The 19,196-nt window shown below is 36.2% G+C and overlaps 1 protein-coding gene across 15 annotated transcripts in view; it reads left to right on the top strand.

The window, feature by feature from the left end:
• Positions 1-19,196, top strand: part of LOC108969012 (kinesin-like protein unc-104) — a 98,344-nt gene that overhangs the window by 59,242 nt on the left and 19,906 nt on the right. For 6 of the 15 annotated variants that reach the window (XM_018933467.1, XM_018933461.1, XM_018933464.1 and 3 more), the window contains exons 1-7: positions 13,168-13,267; positions 13,429-13,511; positions 13,683-13,922; positions 14,475-14,659; positions 16,028-16,283; positions 16,838-17,001; positions 18,978-19,117. In XM_018933467.1, the coding sequence (XP_018789012.1) occupies positions 13,168-13,267; positions 13,429-13,511; positions 13,683-13,922; positions 14,475-14,659; positions 16,028-16,283; positions 16,838-17,001; positions 18,978-19,117 (1,168 nt within the window). Of the gene's footprint in view, positions 1-176; positions 432-13,122; positions 13,268-13,428; positions 13,512-13,682; positions 13,923-14,474; positions 14,660-16,027; positions 16,284-16,521; positions 16,525-16,837; positions 17,002-18,977; positions 19,118-19,196 lie in introns of those variants that run through there. The other 9 variants (XM_018933459.1, XM_018933462.1, XM_018933457.1 and 6 more) reach the window with 4 other exon arrangements.

Below are 19,196 nucleotides of genomic sequence, written 5' to 3'. Positions count from 1 at the left end.
TATAAAAAAAATTAAAAGCATTAGTTCCTTGAAATTGCAAGGTTCTCAGAGTTGGTGTTTGATTTTCGCCGTAACATGTGTGAAATGTGCAAAATATTTTTTCAAAACTCAACTAGTTTTCTAAAATTTTGTGCCTATGTAACAGGCGTTCATTTCTGTTCTTGAAACTTTCAGTTCAGTGTTTACTGTTAGCTCGTGAGACGCCCGACTGCTTACAGCAACTGTTTAAACTACTACGAACATAAACGAAATTTTCGAACAAAAATTATTTGAATTGAAATAAATAAATTAATTGTTTTAATCAAGATAAAATTTATTTATAAAATAAAAGTGCAGAAAAATATGAAAATTGCAACAAAAACAAGTTGGGATTAAATTTGCATGCTGTTTTGAGACAGCACAAAAGAAGAGAGGAATACAAAGTTTTTAAGGTAAATTGTGAATCTATAAAAATATAATGGAAAATGGTGCAAGTTTTCAGCAAACTTATTTGGTTGATTGATTTTGTTTGTCTAGGTTTGAGTTATGGAAAATAAATAATAAAGAAGACTTACTATTTGTRTAAGTAGACTTTTGGAAACTCTTCTTTCCACATTTTATTATTAAGTTCTCTTGCAATAAAGAATTAAGTTTAGTCTCAGTTGTATTAAGTCTCTTCGAATAATGTATAATAATTKAGTCCTCAYGGCTTTARAAAAAAAGTAGTCACTCTTCTAGAKTTTCTTTTCATAGTTCACATGTGTGCATTTATTTTATTCGAGAAGKGTTGGAAGCTATAAGTATCACGTCCTWCCTAACAGCTCAGAATTTTATGAAAAGTTGTGTCAACTGTGGAGCCGCAACTAAGATTATAAAATCTGTCTAAGTTGAAATTAATAGTGGTGGAACCTAGTATTCTTCTAGAGTGGTATAATCTAGTACTCTTTTTCTACCACTTTGCAGAGTTTCTTCTCATACCTCACATKTATTCTTCTATCATTCCTCTAACAATTGTACAAGGGTACTTTTCTTAGCAATGCTTCTTTATTTTACAAAAATATTTTAAAAATTTTTATCCACAAAAGTGAAGAAAATGTGAAGAAAAAGTGAAGGACGGTAAAAAGAAAAAGATTATTCTGGTTTCAAAAAAATAAAAATTCGTTCATATTGACAACTCCTTTGGCTTTTGACAGTTTACAAAACAATGAAATTCCATCTGATATTTGAAAGATTGATTCACTTCGAAGATCCGTAKTTTGTTTTAAAGAATAAACACAGACATTTTAATTTTAATGGCAAGTTTTTATTATCATTCGAAAGAACATTCCTTAGCATTTATTTTTGGAAGATTATGTCTTTCAAATGTTGGCCGTCGCTACGTCTCAGATAGTCCTTCCGTTGAGTCCAATTTTCGATGACGTCTTCGAGCATTTCGACTGGCGAATGATAGGAGTGATGTTTCGCCGCAAGGCCTGAAACAAAGCGAGATTGCCTGCATAAACTTTAGAATTTACATATTGCGACAGGAAAAAGTCTAATGGTGTGATATCACACGATCTTGGTGGGCAATGGAACGGGCCAAAAGGTGAGAATATCTACTCACCGAAGTMTTCTCTCAATAAATACATTGATTGCTGTGATAAGTAAGAAGTGGCGGCGTCTTGTTGAAACCAATAGTCGCCGAGATCGCAAGCCTTAATTTCAGCCATCAAACCATCAGCCATTGACGGTTACGTTCTCACCGCCATCATTTTTTAAGAAATATGGAGCGATGATTCTATCGGCTTACAAACTACACCAAATCGTTGTTTTTCTGGATGAAATGGCAGCTCTTTAAACGTTTAAATTTGCTTTTTGTCCTAAATGCGACAATTTCGCTACTTTACATACAGAATTGAGCCAGAAATGGGCCTCATCGCTGATAAAAAATACCTCTACATGGATCAAGCGTTGCAAAAAAAGGTATGGAGTGCTGATAATACATATATCAAAACAGTTCGGACCAAAAACTTACAAAGAAACCCAAACAGATTTTTAATCTGGTTTTAGACGTTTTGTGCTTCAGTAAAATTTTTATCGTCATTCGCTCATTCTGGTAAAGTATATGTATATGAAAATTGTGGGAGATGTTCTAAACCCCCAACAATTCAATCCGCAAAAAAAAATGCCTAATATAAGAGCATCCCTAAAATTGAGACCCTTAAATTCAAAAATTAAAAGAGTTCGAAACGAAGGAGCTATGGTCGTATGGAAGAAATTCATACTAACACACCTGCTGTTGTGGATATATGTATAATATATATGTGGATATTATTTAGTACAATGAAATAAGAGTAGATACGAAAATTTTGGCAAGTGACGAATCGAACATACAATTTTTTTTTGACATGAGAGCTAAGCAAAACTTACAACAAAAAAAAAAAAAACAAACAAAAAAACAGAGGCTCAGTAAATAGACCGAGATATATATTTTTCATCTTTATACCCTCATAGAGTATATTGCGTTTATCATGAAATTTTCAACTCCCAGAAAGAAACTCCAGAGACCTTATAAAATACATAAATTATCAGCATGACGAGCTCTGTCTATTTATTCATTTTCACCTACCTGTTTATACGCATTGTAGTGCCCAATTTTTGRATATATCGAACTGAAAGTTGGCACACATTCTTCTCTCCCTAAGAAGCTGCTAACTTGTCAAAACCGCCGATATCGGATGATTATAACGTATAGCTATCATACAAACTGACAATCGGAATTAAGTGCTGGTATGGAGAACTTTTTTATCTGACAAGATATCTTTGCCAAACTTAGTAAGGTTTTTTTTATTTTAGTCAATGCTGCAAACTCCAAAGAAATTGCGCAAATCGGATCACTATAGCATATAGCTGTCATACAAGCACTCATCCGTCAAAATTAAGTTCTTTAAAGAACTCATATTCTTTTTTATGCACTTTTTTTTTTTTTTTAATATTTAGCAATTTTTGCTCGCACAAAAAAACTTATTGCTTATTGCTCGTACATATCAGCAATAAGCAAAGTAGTACATTCGTGGCTGAGGGTGTGCGCCTTGAAGGGATTCCCTTCAATTCGCTGCCATGAGTCATATGAAATCTTAACACACACAAACATGCACAAACCTACACATACAACACTGCGCATACCTTTAGTGTTTATATATGATAGTTTTAGTTTGCTTTACGCTTTGACAGTAGTTTTATCGCTCTTCATCGACTGCTGGTGGTTGTTAGCGCCGAAAACTAAAGCTTTTGTTGTATATTCCCATTGACATTATACAAAAATGAGTATGGCGCTGGCGCTACTGCACTGGAATGAAAATATAAATGTATTTTACTATATACACTACTACAAAAGCGTAACTACAATATATATGTATGTAGGTACATATGTATTATGTAATAGCATGCTTTATATGACTTGTCTTTCCACCTTCTTTTCGCCTTTCGGCCACTTTTATAGCTATACTCTACACTATATACGATATTGTTAGTATATTCTCCGTGCGGTGTATGAAGACATAAAAGCGTGTGGCTCTTTCTTTCCACCAACAAATGTCAAAAAAAAAAACACACACACACACACATATTTGCAGTTGAGAGCACAATTTCGCTTTGTGTTTGTGTTGTAACTTTTGTTCAGAAAACGCTTTCTAATCAGTGAAAGAATGCTCTATTGTTCTTTCGCCAATTGTGTTGAAGTTGCCATCTCAAATATTGAATAACGGCRTGTGCGTACAAAAGAAATGTCAGATAAAAGATAAAAATTCTTTTTGTACCATGTTCAGTTGACACATTTAACTAAGTGTTTGAATTTAATTTAGAAATGTTCGAAAGTGATAATAATCAACTAGGTGCATTTCCTGAAGTGCAGCGTATTTGAATTGAACTTGATTTAAAAAGTTAAAAAGTATGCTATTCAGAGAACAAACATCGGACATATTCGAAACAGTTCTGTTTTTCGACTGTTTTTTTTTTTCGAAGGAAACAAATATTTGAAGTTTTCAAGAAGGAGGAACTTAGATAACACAATTTGAATACAATTTGCAAAGAATAAGAAAAATAATAACAATGTATAAAAATATCGAACAAAGAATTTGTCTCAAATTTTATTCTTTTATTTTATTTTTTTATTTTTTATTTTATATTAATAAACATTTTATTAAAAATACAAGCGAAGAAGTGGTACAAAGAATTCAAAGGGCTAGAGATCGTTGAAGCCATACATCGCTCTGGACGACCTTCAGCCTCTTAAACTGATGAAAATRTTATAAAAGAAAAAGATATAGTGCTTGAAAATCATCAGTGTTAGAGAGACGGCAAGAGAGCTCAACATCGCTCGCTAATCTATTTGAATGATTTAGATGAATATTTTGGTTATGAATCTTGCTCGACTCGTATGGTATCTTGCTCGACTCGTCCCGATGAAGCTGACCCGTTTTCAAAGCCTTAAAAGGTCTCTTTGGCCATGCTTGATTGAATATTCCGATCCCATATTTCTGAAGAGCATTATAACTATCGATGAGAAATGGATTTATGAGTTTCGGATTAATCGAAATACTGAATAAAGTCACATACAGCTTACTTACTTCGTACAGAGCAAACTTTCGCCATTATATACCCACTAGAGGTACCTCATTGATGAAGTTCCGGGTATGTCTTCTTTTTGAAAACTATTATTGTCGATAGTGAATTTTTTCGATATCGAAACATTATTATTTCGGCCACACATTACCAGTCTACTAGTTACCAGTTTTCACAACTGTGCAGCTCGCATTTTTAAGAATATCACTTTACCTTGCAAGTGACGGTCTCTCAAAATTAAAAAAAAACAAAAAAAAATTATAACGGATGAAAAAATTATTTCTTTCTTAATGTAGATACCACTTCATAAATACTTATACATGAAACTAATGTAATAAAGACCATAATATTGATAAAAACCTCTTTTTTCCAAGAGTTTTTTATTTCATACAGGAAAAGTAAGAAACAATTAACTTTTTTACCACTCTGAAATAGAAACGCCATTAGCGAAGTCAAAGTTAGTCAAAAGTCGTCCTAACATTGCATTGCGATTGAAAGCTCATGAAAGCTCATGAAAGCTCACGAAAGCTCATGAAAGCTCATAAAAGCTCACGAAAGCTGTTGAATCTGTATCCACCGATTTATAATCCTGTTTTTTGTTTTTTTTTACAAAATCCTTATACTTCTACTTCATTTATCGTGTCATACTTCATAGTGCGCCTGTTTGAACTTAATTTAAAAATGTCTATTGCCACCAAGCTAAGGTCAAGTGGTTGACCAAGCACTTGGAGCCTTTCACAAATTTGAGCTGTCTCAGCTAATGTTAGTTTCGGCTTTGCCTCCCGGTTCGTCATTGTGTCGAGTCGTCGTGTTTCAACTTAGCGCTGTAAAGCATATACAATGGAAGAGAAAATGCTTGGTTGTGTTTATCCCACCCTCCACCATAGAACTTTAATAAATAGCGTACGTCAAGATGTAGCCTTATCGCATGCGTGCCTATTGGACAGAGTTTAGTAAGAGTTTCCACCGTTGCGGATGAAGAAGATACACTTTGCCAAGGATAAGTAGTTCCATAGTGGTYCTTCGTTCTACTCTAGGCCAAAAGGGTTTCGTAGACGCAAGGCATCTGATCATCGAACATGGCCTGTTAAGTTTACGTGAAGTCCAATGGTCTGATGTTAGAACGCAAGGTGCAATGGACTACAACTCGTTTCCATTCTGATGTGAGTTTGGCAAGGGTGCCCCCTCTTCCTAGTTCATCGGCTAAGCAGTTCCAGGCGAATATGCCATGACCAGGTACCCAAAAGAGTCTGATGTTGAAGTAGCTTATTGCAATTTTAAGTGAGGACAGACACTCGCAAGTGTTCGAGTATATAAATTTTTGTGAAAGACTTATGAAGTCCGTAGAAAATGGAAAGACTATATAAATATATCCATATTCCGCCGCCACTTAGTGAAATATTTAATATTTTCTGTAGATTTTACAGAAGGTATTAAATCAAGTTCGATTATAGGTTATGTAAAAAAATGTTGTTGTCAAGCTCTTTAGTAAATATGGCCTACAACCGAAGAGTCATCATTTATAGTAAATTCAAATATTATGGATGGATATGGCTGTAAATCTCTGAGTTGATGATATTCGAGACCACTCGCTATTAAAACTAAACAAATTTTTATGAATCTGGTAAAAGGGACTAACAAATTTGGAAACGTATTTAAAAAGTTAACAAATTGGAAGCATACAGGTAGAAAGAGTCGTACTGAAGATTTCATAAAAAAAAAAATTATATATATATTTTATATTATAGGCGCAACTGAAGAAATAATGTTATATTGCATACTTATAGGCGCCCTTGATTAAAAAAAATAATTCATACTTTTAGGCGAAATAAAATAAAAAATAAAATATTATATTGCCTACCTTTAGGCGCTTTTGAGTRAAAAATTAATATATTGCAGAATTATGGGTTTTATTGCATTGAAACATTATATTGCACACTTATAAGCATTATTCTACTAAATATCTCAGCTATAAAAAAATCTTTTTTTTGCTGAAGTAACGTGTTAAAAGTACCTTTCTTGAGTCATTGAACTCCAACCACTAGATTTGATTTATTTTTAGATTTTTACAATTTCTACAACAACATACTGTGTCGCTTAAAAATAGCAATCCATTTACAAAACAATTTCGTTATTCTATAAACCCTCATCTAGTCACTATAAACTTTTCACTTAACCACATTTACTACAAAATATAAAAYGGAAATTTAATTATAAATAAGCTCAAGAGCAAAAACCTCACATAAAGCGAAAGAAAAAGAAGAAGCAGCAGAAGAGAAAAGACTAAAGAAAATTGTCGCATTTATTGCCAATTTACATGAGTCATCCGTCAGCGAAGAAGGCAGAAAGCAGTCAAGAGCAGAMGTTAAGCCAACCGGCGAAAAGTGGAGCCGTTTGAAAACGGCGGACGCCATAGGACGACAGCCAAMARCGAACAATAACAACAAACATTAAATAATATTTGTTTCAAATTTATGGCAGTCGCTGTGGTTGCCGCCATATAACGGGAAATGAGGAAGTTAAAAGTCAGCATGCATGTGTGCGTTATGCCCTTTAAATGCGTGCGCGTGTGTGTGTGTGTGAGTTCACGGTTGGCGGCAGTCGCATGTGGCGCTGTCGAGTCTCTGGGCCATAAAGTACTGTCCCGCCTCATRTGGCCATAAAAGAAATGCGAAAAAGCGGAATAATAACTGTAAAACTTGGCTACCGCGTTAACTCTGAAAAGAGCATGAATAACGGYAAGCCGCTGGTATGAGCTAACCAATGCTGGCCGTAAAATGGCAGAGTGAAATAGTTAGCATAATAGAACTCGTGCAAATAGGAAAGCAAGTCTCGTAACTTTTGCTCTTTTGTTTCTTCTACTTTTGSATGTCACAAAATGAGTCATCCTCGGTATTGGGGGTTGCAAACATTTGTTTATTTTACACTGCTTTTGCTGAATCCATCCCTACCAGTGGGCTGGAAAACTACATTTATATATTTCAGCTTTTTGTTGTGGTTGTTGTWGGTAATAAGCTTAATTATCTTAGCTTTAGTAACAATAATTCTTGAAAAGATCTGTATATTAAGYGATATTTAAGTCTAGATGCTTTTTGGCTACAGAAGATACTTGGTCTAAGGCCGGAAGTCACGACTCCCAAGTGAATGGCGCTGAGAGAACTTTCCTCTCTTGCGTGAACTTCTACACATGGCTCTTTCCTCCATTCTCGAGGCAGATATGGTTGCTTTATATTGCTGTAGAGGCGATGTAACATGAGGTGGGGACTCTCACCCGAGGCGGTATTTTCGCTTTACGAAACTGGAGTCAAGCTAATAATGTTCTATGGTATATTCGTCGGATGGCTGAGGTCGCTCGAAAAAGTTACATTTTCTAAAAAGATTGAACGTGTACATAGAGTGGCACTCATAGGCTACAGCACTTAATGGCAGTTTACATATAGCACCTKTGGACTTTCCCGGCAGGTGCATTGCTATAAAGTGCGCTCTAAGGCTCAAGAAAGTTGCTGATAGAAAAGGGTCTGTACAAAGATACGCCGAAATTCTTTCGCCTTTCAACTGCATACCGCAAAACTTGGTTTACTGGGTTGCGGGAGCTACTCGTGGCGACTTTTTCTCCGCTCACATGCAAGGAGATGTGGTTGGAAAGAAGTCGCTGTAGAAGATGCGCAGTGAGCTTTTTAACGCATCGGTCGACGCTGGAAGGTAAGGTTGAGCGTGAATGTTTCTATAAGCAGCCCTGCGGTCAAYCTTAGCTTTAGGCTACCAGACTACTCTAGTATTTTCTGCTATTAAGACGTCGATAGGTTAAAGCCTGTTAAGCAGACTCTGACCTCACTAGATATAGGAGCAAGCTACTTCATCATCAACTACCCGTTTGTGTACCTGATCAGAAGAATAGAAGAAGCGCTGACAAATGCTGAGCGGACGAGGTAACCAGAGGAGGCACCCTAGTCTCGCCTTGTGTTCTAGCACTAGATGAATGCACCTCGCCTTCGCTTAGCAGCCGCTGTTCAACGAGTCACCCCTGCGGGTACGACTGCAAGTTCCTTTTGGGCTGGAGTAGAACGCCTGAGATCTTCTGAATTACTTGCTTTTAGCAAATTTAAACCTGTCGCAGTCGGAGGAATTATTACTGGAGATTGAAAATTAGGCAGTCATAGTTTTGGGCTGAAACTCTAGTCGGAATCTAGTTACCAAAATTGTGTGGATGAGTGTAAAGGGGTAAAGGTTAAAGCACTTCCTATGTCATTGTTCAGACATTACAAAACTGAAGATGAAACATTTCGGCARTCTTACTTTCGAATCATAAAATCGATAAAGTCGAAACYGAAGTTGAGATGTTCACTAACTTATTTGTGATGTTTCAAAGCGCTTGTCGATTTGTAGGGATYTGATGACTTATTATATAGTACTTTTAGGTGACACAACGTACCAGCGTTCAAAGGATTCAAAGTGAGATAGCTGTTAGAATCGATCTTTTAACCTAAACTCACCTAACTAATGTCTCGTTCTGAACGTTCTTTGACCATTTCAAGTGATGAAAATATTAAAAAATTGAATGTTGTGATTCTTGCGCTCGACATCTTTCGCGAGTCCGTTGAAATGATTTTGGTGGACATTTTGGGTATGAAACGCGTTCTTGCTCGACTCGTCCCGATAGGGGTGAATTTTTTTCAAATCGAGCCACAATTTAAAGCCAAAAGCGTAATGAAAACCATCGAACAAACATTGCATTCATCCGTTTTGGCGCCGTGTGATCTGTGATCTTTTCTTGTCCCCCAAACTGAAGTTGYCGCTCCGTGGAATCCGTTTTCAGTCCATCGATGCCATAAAACAAAAACTGCTGAAGGATCTGAAGTTTCTCGAAAAATCGTTAGCATAAGAGTATTTCAGCTGGTGCGGTTTACTTTGAAAGCAATCAAATAAATATTGATGAATAATTAAATATTTTGCATTTTTACTATAAAAATTCGTCTGTATGTTTACTGGAAATTCTCAAAAGCTTGCATATTTCTTGCTACCTWTTCCAAATCACTTTGTATGAGTTTAAGCAATCGTTTTCATAATTTCAWAATTTTTTAATATATATTTTTTATAAGTGTGAATTTCACTTTAATTAAAAAGCTGTAAAAGCTAACAACCTGCAGAAAATTGCACCTTTTTTACATTAAAATATTTCTTTTCCTACTTTTCACACATATTATTAACCCTAACACCGCAGCAGCGCCACCTGCAAACTTCAAATTTATGACCTCACTCAAAGCATTTTAAATTATGAAGAACGCGCTGGCGCCGCATTCAGCGAAACACCGCAGGAGTTGGCGACCACGTCACACCATCAATTTAATTAAAACATACCTATGAAATTTGCTGAAATTAAATTTACGGTTGCTTACAACAAGAATGGAGCGCAGAAAAGCAACCCCAACAAAAAGACGGCAGCGAACAAAAGACGGCACAACAACAATATGGCAGCTGCAAGCGAGTCAACAACTTGCGCGCGGCTTTCGTTTCGTTCCTTTGTTGTTGGTATTGTTGCTTTTTTTTGTTAGTATTGTTGTTGTATATGCGTTATTTTCCCGYTACGCCGCTTTGTTGTTGAAAATTACAAATAATGAAATTTAAATGTAAATAATAAGTGGCTGCGACAACGCGCACTCAAAGCGGGCGGCACAAGTGTGTGTGTGTGTGTGTATGTATCATTTTTTTTATATGTGTGTGTATTTTTCTTATGTATATATTCATAAATGCGTTTGTATATGCAAATACATGCATTTACTGTTGCTATTACGCGCSYTCGYTTCCATTGTGTTGCTCATACGCCATGGCGACCCAACTTTGAGGCATTCGAGCAGAGCGCAGCTGGCGTAAAGTGCACACACACACGACAATAACARGCAAAAGTGTAGGCACAAAAGTTCCTTTGGCAATTTGCGTGCGGATTTACGTAAGCGCTAATGCGCCAGTGTTGCCACAGGTGCACAAAAATATACAAAAATATGTGCTTGTTCCTATTTTGCGTTTGTATGTGTGTATTGTGTGGGTTGGCATTCATTAACGTAAAACTTGGCTACTTTGTGGCAACTTTTCTGTGCTTTTCCTTTTTACGCATACAAGCAAAGCTGGCATATACATATATACACAATATGTATGTTCTCACATATATGTATTACCTTCTGTTATTCCTGTGTGTGTGCTCTAATGTGCAGGTACTCAACGTAATAAACAAATTAATGTGGTAATTATGCGCGAGTTGTTACAAATTTCTTTTCCGCAACTTTTCAGCGCTCTCCCGGCCACTCTCACCCTCGCAGCTGTGCAAATATGCCATTACACACAAGTCTATAGCAGCTTTGCAGCATAAAGTGACAAAAAAAAAAAAAAAAAAAAAAAAAAAAATGTGGCGCGTGTGCTCACTTCAACTAGAGTCAGTAAAGTAGCAAATTTTATTTATGCTAAGCGTTTGCTCCTTCAAGCTATGAATTGTGTGTATATGTGTGCGTTTTCACATTTTTTCGAAGCGGAATTAATTGACAGCCTGATGTGCCGAATGGCGCTACTTATTAATATGCTTATGTTGGAGGTACCTGAAGACATATATGCGAAGATGAATGCCGTGCATACCTTTCATTCTAAACTGTTAAAGGTTAGATCAAGTTTTAAGTCCACTTAGAGCAAATTTTTCTATGACAATTTTTGTATGAAGAACATTATATAAGGTTCAGTAAAAGAAAAGTATTTACTTTTACATTTAATTGAAGATCTTAGTTAGATTAGAGTTAAGGTTAAATGCTCATTATCAACAGGAAACACACTTGGACAGCTTATAGCCGGTCGGTTGTGGCACTCATAACTCTTATAAATCTATAACTTTTCAAAAATCGGCGAAAAGCTTTGAGTCGATTACAAATATGTTGACGCAATTAATGTCGGCTTCAGCTAYGTCTCCCGGTTGGACTATGGAGAAGAAAWTGCCTGGKAGTTGCTACCTCACTCGCTTCCATACAACTTTGACAGTTTGTGTCCGATTGGATTTTTAGCCTTATAGCATAAATTCATATAAGATAATGTCCAGTAAGAACTGCTGAAAATGCGGCAAGCTCCATTTTCCTTCGAGCACGTAGCCCAAAAGATCCCCTAATTTCAACTCTGAGCTAAAAAGATCTCGTACTCGCGTAGAGTCAAGTCGTCGACCAACGCCTGCTAAGCGGATGCGAATTCCACAGTTAAAATACTAGCGCGCAAAATGATAACTGGGATCCAACTTATTCCTATTCCGAAGTGCACGGAAACGAGTCTGAAAATGAAGTAACTCGTTGCTATATTTAGTGAAACTAGAACCTCCTTGACTACTGCTACTTTAATAGCAGCTACTCATGCCTGGAAGAGACTAAAGCAGTCCGAATACCTACTGCAGACTCTTCATGCGACATTATTTTCTAGTTTCGATCTTTCGATCGATTTCGATTTTCTAGTTTAGAGCTAAGCTTGTCCTTAAAGAAGGCTCTTCTTTCGAAATTTTCTCCTAGTTTCGACCCTTTCACGAAAAAGCTCATGGCGCCATATAGCTACTTCTCTTATATATCATGGACCGAGAACCTAAAACCAAATTGAAGAGGTCGTCAAGGATGACTCTTCATTCGGCATTCTTTCCAAACCTCAACCCATTCATGAAAAAGCTCACAGCGTTTCTTTTTCAGCGTCTTCTCCTCATTCATATATCATGCACATAGTGGCTCTCTTTCAGTGACTTCCCCTCATTCATATATCATGGACCAATAAATTAAAGCTAAGCTTGACTTGGAGAGGTCCGTATAGAAGAGACTTCATTTGAAATTCTCTCTTAGCTTCGACCCACCCATGAATAAGCTCACAGCGCCTCATCTTCAGCGATTGCTCACCATTCATAAATCCCTCGTAAMCTCTACGACGGAGTGGTTCAAGTTTTCGGGGATGTATTAAATATAGTTAGAATAATCCGATTTTGATTAAATATGCAACGTTTTATTCGAAAACTGTTTGCTAATTTGAGACAGAAACAAGTAATATTCACTTGGCGGCCAATTCGGACTTTAAAGTGGATGCATAGGACCCTCTTAACTAAGCTTCTGTCGGTTCACTTTCGATATGTGTCAATTGGCGTTGTCACAACATAATAGTTTTTTTATTGAACAATGCTCATCGYTTCTAGACGATTGCTTCCTTTACAYGATCTAATTGTTRACAGTACTGATCTGAARGTTTGGCCGTAGGAGACCAACTTTTCTAACCATCAATTCTGGCTTGACCATCGTTGGYAGCGGCTCACTGCGATTCGCCCACGCCCGCCTTAGCTTGTCGTACATGACGCATCACTACTGATCATCCGTTTTAAAAGTGGGTCGATTTGGTTGCGGTTCAGAAGCGATTCGGAGATAAAAGTTCGGTCCCTTTACTTCCCTTTAACTTTTAAGAATATTCGCATTGTTTCCAATTTCTCAAAACAACATTTAATCTATATATTATCTAATTGAAAATTATTATTTMTTTATTTACTTGCAGCTTCTAGTGCGTTATTAAGGCCTGTGGGCCTCTCTCACCGCCAAAATGTCGTCCGTTAAGGTGGCGGTTCGAGTGCGACCCTTCAATTCGCGTGAAATCGGTCGAGAATCAAAATGTATAATTCAAATGAGCGGTGCAACCACCGGTAAGTACAACAACACATATTTATATCGTTTAGTCCGAAATTATATCGGCGCCACAATATGTTTCGAAAGCTATTGCTTTAAGTAGGCTTAAATTTCAGGAAGAAAATAAAATCACAGTTTATCTTAATAACTGTTTTATWTATGATTTCCCTCCTTGCAGCTATCACAAATCCCAAAGTACCATTAAACAGCAGCGAAGCCATCAAAAGCTTCAATTTCGATTATTCCTATTGGTCACACGATGTAAGTACTTTTACAGGATATTGAAAAGAATACTTTCAAAGCATTCTTTGAACAAACTTTCTTACACATAATSAATTTAGCACTTGTACTTGATAACTAATTAAATGAAAACACTTTTTAATGGCATTTTTTTTCCATTCCTCCCCTTCTTTTAATAAACTTTTGCGACAGCCACGGGATGCCGAATTCTCCACCCAAGAGATGGTCTACAAGGACATCGGCGAGGAGATGTTGCAACACTCCTTCGACGGCTATAATGTATGCATATTCGCCTACGGTCAAACCGGTGCCGGCAAATCATACACAATGATGGGCAAGCAGGAGGAGCATCAAGAAGGCATTATACCGATGATTTGTAAGGATCTCTTCAATCGTATACATGACACGGAAACAAACGAACTCAAGTATTCGGTAAGTTGAGGAGGACGCCTGCATAGCCTTAAGGAGCAAACAAATGTAGTGAAGCGAAAAGTAATAAAGTATAGTGAGGTGAAATGTTGATGTGAAGTGAAGTGAGGCGAAGTTAAGTGAAGCGAATGTGGAAGAAAAATCGCAAATAAATAGTGAGGCAGCAAATGTGGCACGGAGCGTAGTGGGTGGTTGTGCAATTGTAGCTGATGTGTTGTCTATCTGATGTGTTATCTCTTTGGAATGTAAGTGCTGACAGTTGTGTCAGCGGAGATAAGTGTGTGCTTGGGTGTGTGTATAGTTGCTTGTGTGAAAAGGGATTTATGCGCATAGTTTATGCATACAAAGACGACACTACAAAGCGAATTTACAATATTGCGAATGCTTGCAACACTCATTGTAAACAYGTTGTTGTTGTTGTTGTTGGCGCKCATGTTGTCGCYTGRCATACWSATGAATACGCCCTCATTTATTACATTTTTTTCACTATTATTCTATGCTGCTATTTTGCCTTACTTACTATTTATCTTGATTTCTTTGTKTGCACGCCTGCAGGTTGAGGTTTCATATATGGAAATCTATTGCGAACGTGTACGCGATTTATTAAATCCGAAGAACAAAGGCAACTTGCGCGTACGTGAGCATCCATTGCTCGGTCCATATGTGGAGGATTTATCCAAGTTGGCCGTCACCGACTATCAGGACATACACGATCTCATCGATGAGGGCAACAAAGCRCGGTAAGCGAATGTTTGATAATTATATAAATTAGATTTACTATTTTTATATATTAAATTAATTTGATTTTCTTGCTTTTATGAAAAGACAATTACTAAAACACACGGGAAAAAATGTCATAAAGAATAATAAAAATAATTAAATAAATAGGAATGTTACTAAACTGTTTGAGCCATTGCTAGTTTTAAAGTTGTTAATGGGAAATCAAAGCTTTTGAGTTAAATATTGTRTATAAATTAGCTGTTTCTTATTYAAAAATAYGTCATTTTGTATGGCAGCTATATGCTATACTGACCCGATCTATATAATTTCTTTGGAGATCATACCCTTACCTTTGGCACATAATCCTTACCAAATTTGGTAAAGCTAGCTCTTCAAATAAGAAAGTTTTCCAAACAAAAATTTTATTTTGAGCGTTCAGTTTTTATCCCAGCTATATGCTATAGTGATCCGATCTAAGCCACTTCTTCGGAGTATATACAAGCACTAAAGCACTGAGTAATAAGAAGCACTAAATTTCACAAAGATTTTTCATGAAATAAAAAAGTATTCCATAAAAAGACGGGATTTCGACCAATCGCTTTGTATGACAGCTATATGTTATAGTAATCCGATCTGAGTAAATTCCTCGGAGATTGTATCGCTACCTTGAGCAAAAATCTCTACCAAATTTCAGTCAAATATCTCGTCAAATAAATAAGTTTTCCGTATGAAGACTGAATTTCAATCAATCGGTTTGTATGGCAGCTACATGCTATAGTGGTTCTATCTGAAAAGTTTATTCAGAGCTTATACTGTTATCTTGAGTAAATAATCTGTACCAAATTTCAGTCAAATATCTCGTCAAATAAAAGGKTTTCTTTACAAAGATTGGATTTCGATCAATCGGTTTGTATGACAAATGTCGTACTACTATAATAAGCCGATCTCAACAATATCTTCGGAGATTGTACCGTAGGCTTGAGTAATAATATATACCAACTTTTGAAAAGATACCTCGTCAAATAAAAAAGTTTTCCATATAAGAACAATACCTTGATCGGTCAGTTCRTATGGCAGCTATATTTTATAGTGACCCGATGTGAACAATTTTTTCGGAGATAATACCGTTACCTTGTGCAATAATTCCTACAAAATTTCGTAAAAATATATCATCAAACAAGAAAGTTTCCCATACAGAAACTGGTTTCGATAGTTCAGGGTACAAAGAAATTAGAACTCTGACAACTTTTAGTAAGAAATGTTATAACTGCAATTAAGGGGTCTTATTTGTATTGTCCCACATATGTTATTTAATAATTTTCCCTATAAAACAATATAAATTATTAAATTAAATAATTCTTTTAAATATTCTCCCTTCTCGCCAACAGCACCGTGGCCGCTACCAACATGAATGAGACCAGTTCTCGTTCACATGCTGTTTTCACCATATTCTTTACCCAACGTCGTCATGACAAYATGACCGATCTGACCACCGAGAAGGTTTCGAAAATTAGCTTAGTCGATTTGGCTGGCTCCGAACGCGCKGACTCGACTGGCGCCAAAGGCACACGTCTMAAGGAGGGCGCCAACATCAATAAATCTTTGACAACACTTGGCAAAGTTATATCGGCCTTGGCCGAAATTGTAAGTAATAATTTCGAATTAAAACAGATTTTTATTGCATTTTGTATTTGAAAAGCAGCAATTTTTGAAGCTTTTACTATTCACATGCCTCTTTTGCTCTTGTTTATCTCTCATTCATCCAATGCTGAACAATTTTGCACAAAAAAAAAACAAATTGAATAAACAATATTGGAAATTCGTACACTGAAAAAAATTGTGAATATTCAAAATTTTTTAACGATTTCAAAATAAAAAACAGTCTGTAAGTATTAAACTTTAACTAAAGCGAAATAATGCGTGTTGCAGTGAAAAAAATTGCAGTGTGCTTTGAAGTTGTATTGGTTGAAATTTATATATGTTTAAATGTTTACATAATATTTTAACTTTTAAACAATTGTTATAATATTTGTAAAATTTTAATTTATAATGCATAATAATATTTAAAAAAGTTTAAAAAATCGTAATATTATCAAAAAAATTCGTTTAACCATTTGACTCATACAATTTAACGCAGTGTATCCTTTTACAATCACCAATATTTTATTTTAACCTGCGTTATCATGCTCGATTTGTAGGCTTCTAAGAACAAGAAATCAAAGAAAGCCGATTTTATACCATACCGCGACTCCGTTTTGACCTGGCTGTTGCGCGAGAACTTGGGTGGCAACTCTAAGACCGCCATGATTGCCGCGATCTCACCAGCTGACATTAACTACGATGAAACCTTGAGCACATTGCGGTGAGTAACTTAAAGTATTGAATAGTAATTATGATAAATTATATTATTAGCTGATAAAATTTGTAATGGTTTCAAGAAGAACTAATCTCAAAACCTCTGAGTATTTTTTTTTTTTTACGAAAAGTCCACATTTCAAAGCAATTAGAGAACTGTTAAAAAATTGTCGCAAAAATTTCCAAATTATAAATTCTCTTAGTTTTGATAGATTAGTTGATATTCAGAGGAGGTTTTCAGAAAACTCTTGTGATACTGACCAATCGATTGACGTCGTATTAAAGTTGTTACCAAGAAGTCAAAAAAAACCCAAAACTATTGAAAAACTGTCGCTATACCACTGAGATTGTCAATCTGTGTTGTTATAGCGGTTTTCTAATCCCCACTTGGGTGCTAAAATTCGGTTTTGTTGTCATTGAAGTGATCTAATGATCCACAGAAATAAAGTTGACGTTTCCCGATCGAGATAATTACGCGCAGATGGTCTGAAAGGGTTAGCATAGGACGTCGRGTTATGCTATTTATCAGATCACCACTAGCGCTGGCAATATCCGGCTAGTACCTATAATTATGGTGAGAGCTTCGTCATTTATTGTGCAGAATGTCGAATCGCCATTCTGTTCCGCCAGTTCCTGATCACTAACCCTGTCCTAGGAGTCAGAGCCCATAGTAATCGCATTTAGACTGTAGAGGTCCTTTATTGGCTACTTGACTAGGATAGCGTGSAATTGCCAAGAGGCTGGTGTCGCAGTTATGGAGCCACATTAATTGTGATCTACTCCCAATGAGTCTAAAGGCTTGAGCAGGTCTTAARATGGCTATATCCACGAAGTGTAGTTTGAGTGGAGCTTTTTAGCGCAAAAAAATTCATCTGATTCCATTTTAGACTCAATGCCAACACGGAYCAGGAGAATACGGAGCAACACTGCTGCTAGAAGTTGCTGCAGTGATGACAAAKTAATTCCAAAAGTTACTGTTCGAAGCAAAGTAAGATCGCCGATTTTCTGTCTGGCTATTCTTAATTTTGTCGAGATGTAGAAAATACGAATGAAGGCCGACTACTAAATTCTGGGTATACGAGTATAAGCAATAGATGTGACTCACATCTTTGATTTTATGAAAAATGAAGTCGTTTAGAACCCTGTTACACAGAACGACCACAGAAGTTAGCATCGAAATATGTAAGCATCCACTCTACAATGGATTCCTTTTTGTAGCACTTGATGGATCAAACCAAACGAACAATCTTAATTTWTTTCAGCCTTTTTTCAAAAGCGGGKTATGAAATATCTGWGCCKTCTAAMGTYCTTATTAGTTTTTGGATATGAAAAATCAAGGTTTATGATGAGAAAGAATTTCTACATGGTGTTGTCCTCTCCTGATACCGTTTAGTTCTAAGTTTCGAGATTCAGGAAACTCTATATAGAAGCAAATTATTTGGACGAATAAGTGCGGACTTGATCCAATGAGTAAGGTCGAAGACAAGAAAATTTTGACTGAAAGCAATCCGCTTATATTGAGTGCTAATTATTATTCTAATACAAGAATTTATGTAAGTTAAGATGTCGATCCTAACAGGCATAACACTTGGAAGCTTAAAACGCTGTTCCGTTGTGTTACCGAAAACTTTTATATAGAATGAGATAATAGATCATAAGACCCTTACAAGTCGACAAATCGCTTTGAGTCCATCAACAAATTTGTTCTAATGTCAGTTTTGGCCATGTCTTCTTCGATAAGACTATCGCGATGACTTAGCCTCGGTCTGGCAAGAGCTGGATAATGCAGCGGAAAGTACCTTGAGAATTCCACCTCACGCTTTCCAGTACAACTTTGATAACTACAGCCGAGTTTTTTTAAAGTTTTTAAAATTTAGAAAAAAATTTCTTTTTTTGGTAAACTTAAGAACTTCTAAGAAACATATTTGACATTTAAATTTTGTTCTTACAAAAAAAAAAAAAATGTCTTCTTGTGTTCTTCAGTTATGCCGATCGCGCCAAACAGATCGTTTGCAAGGCCATTGTCAACGAGGACGCCAATGCCAAGCTTATACGTGAGCTTAAGGAAGARATACAGAAGCTGCGCGATCTCTTGAAGGCCGAGGGCATTGAAGTGCAAGAAGGTAGGTGTGACGTGCATATTACCGTTAGTTTTAAGATTTTTTATACTAATTATTTATTAAAAATATATATTGTATAGTT

Source organism: Bactrocera latifrons, unplaced genomic scaffold (assembly GCF_001853355.1).
Source record: "Bactrocera latifrons isolate USDA-ARS-PBARC rearing strain unplaced genomic scaffold, ASM185335v1 scaffold_237, whole genome shotgun sequence".
NCBI lineage: Eukaryota > Metazoa > Arthropoda > Insecta > Diptera > Tephritidae > Bactrocera > Bactrocera latifrons.
Note: the sequence above shows the minus strand (reverse complement) of the source record. Positions and strands in the feature narration are given on the sequence as shown.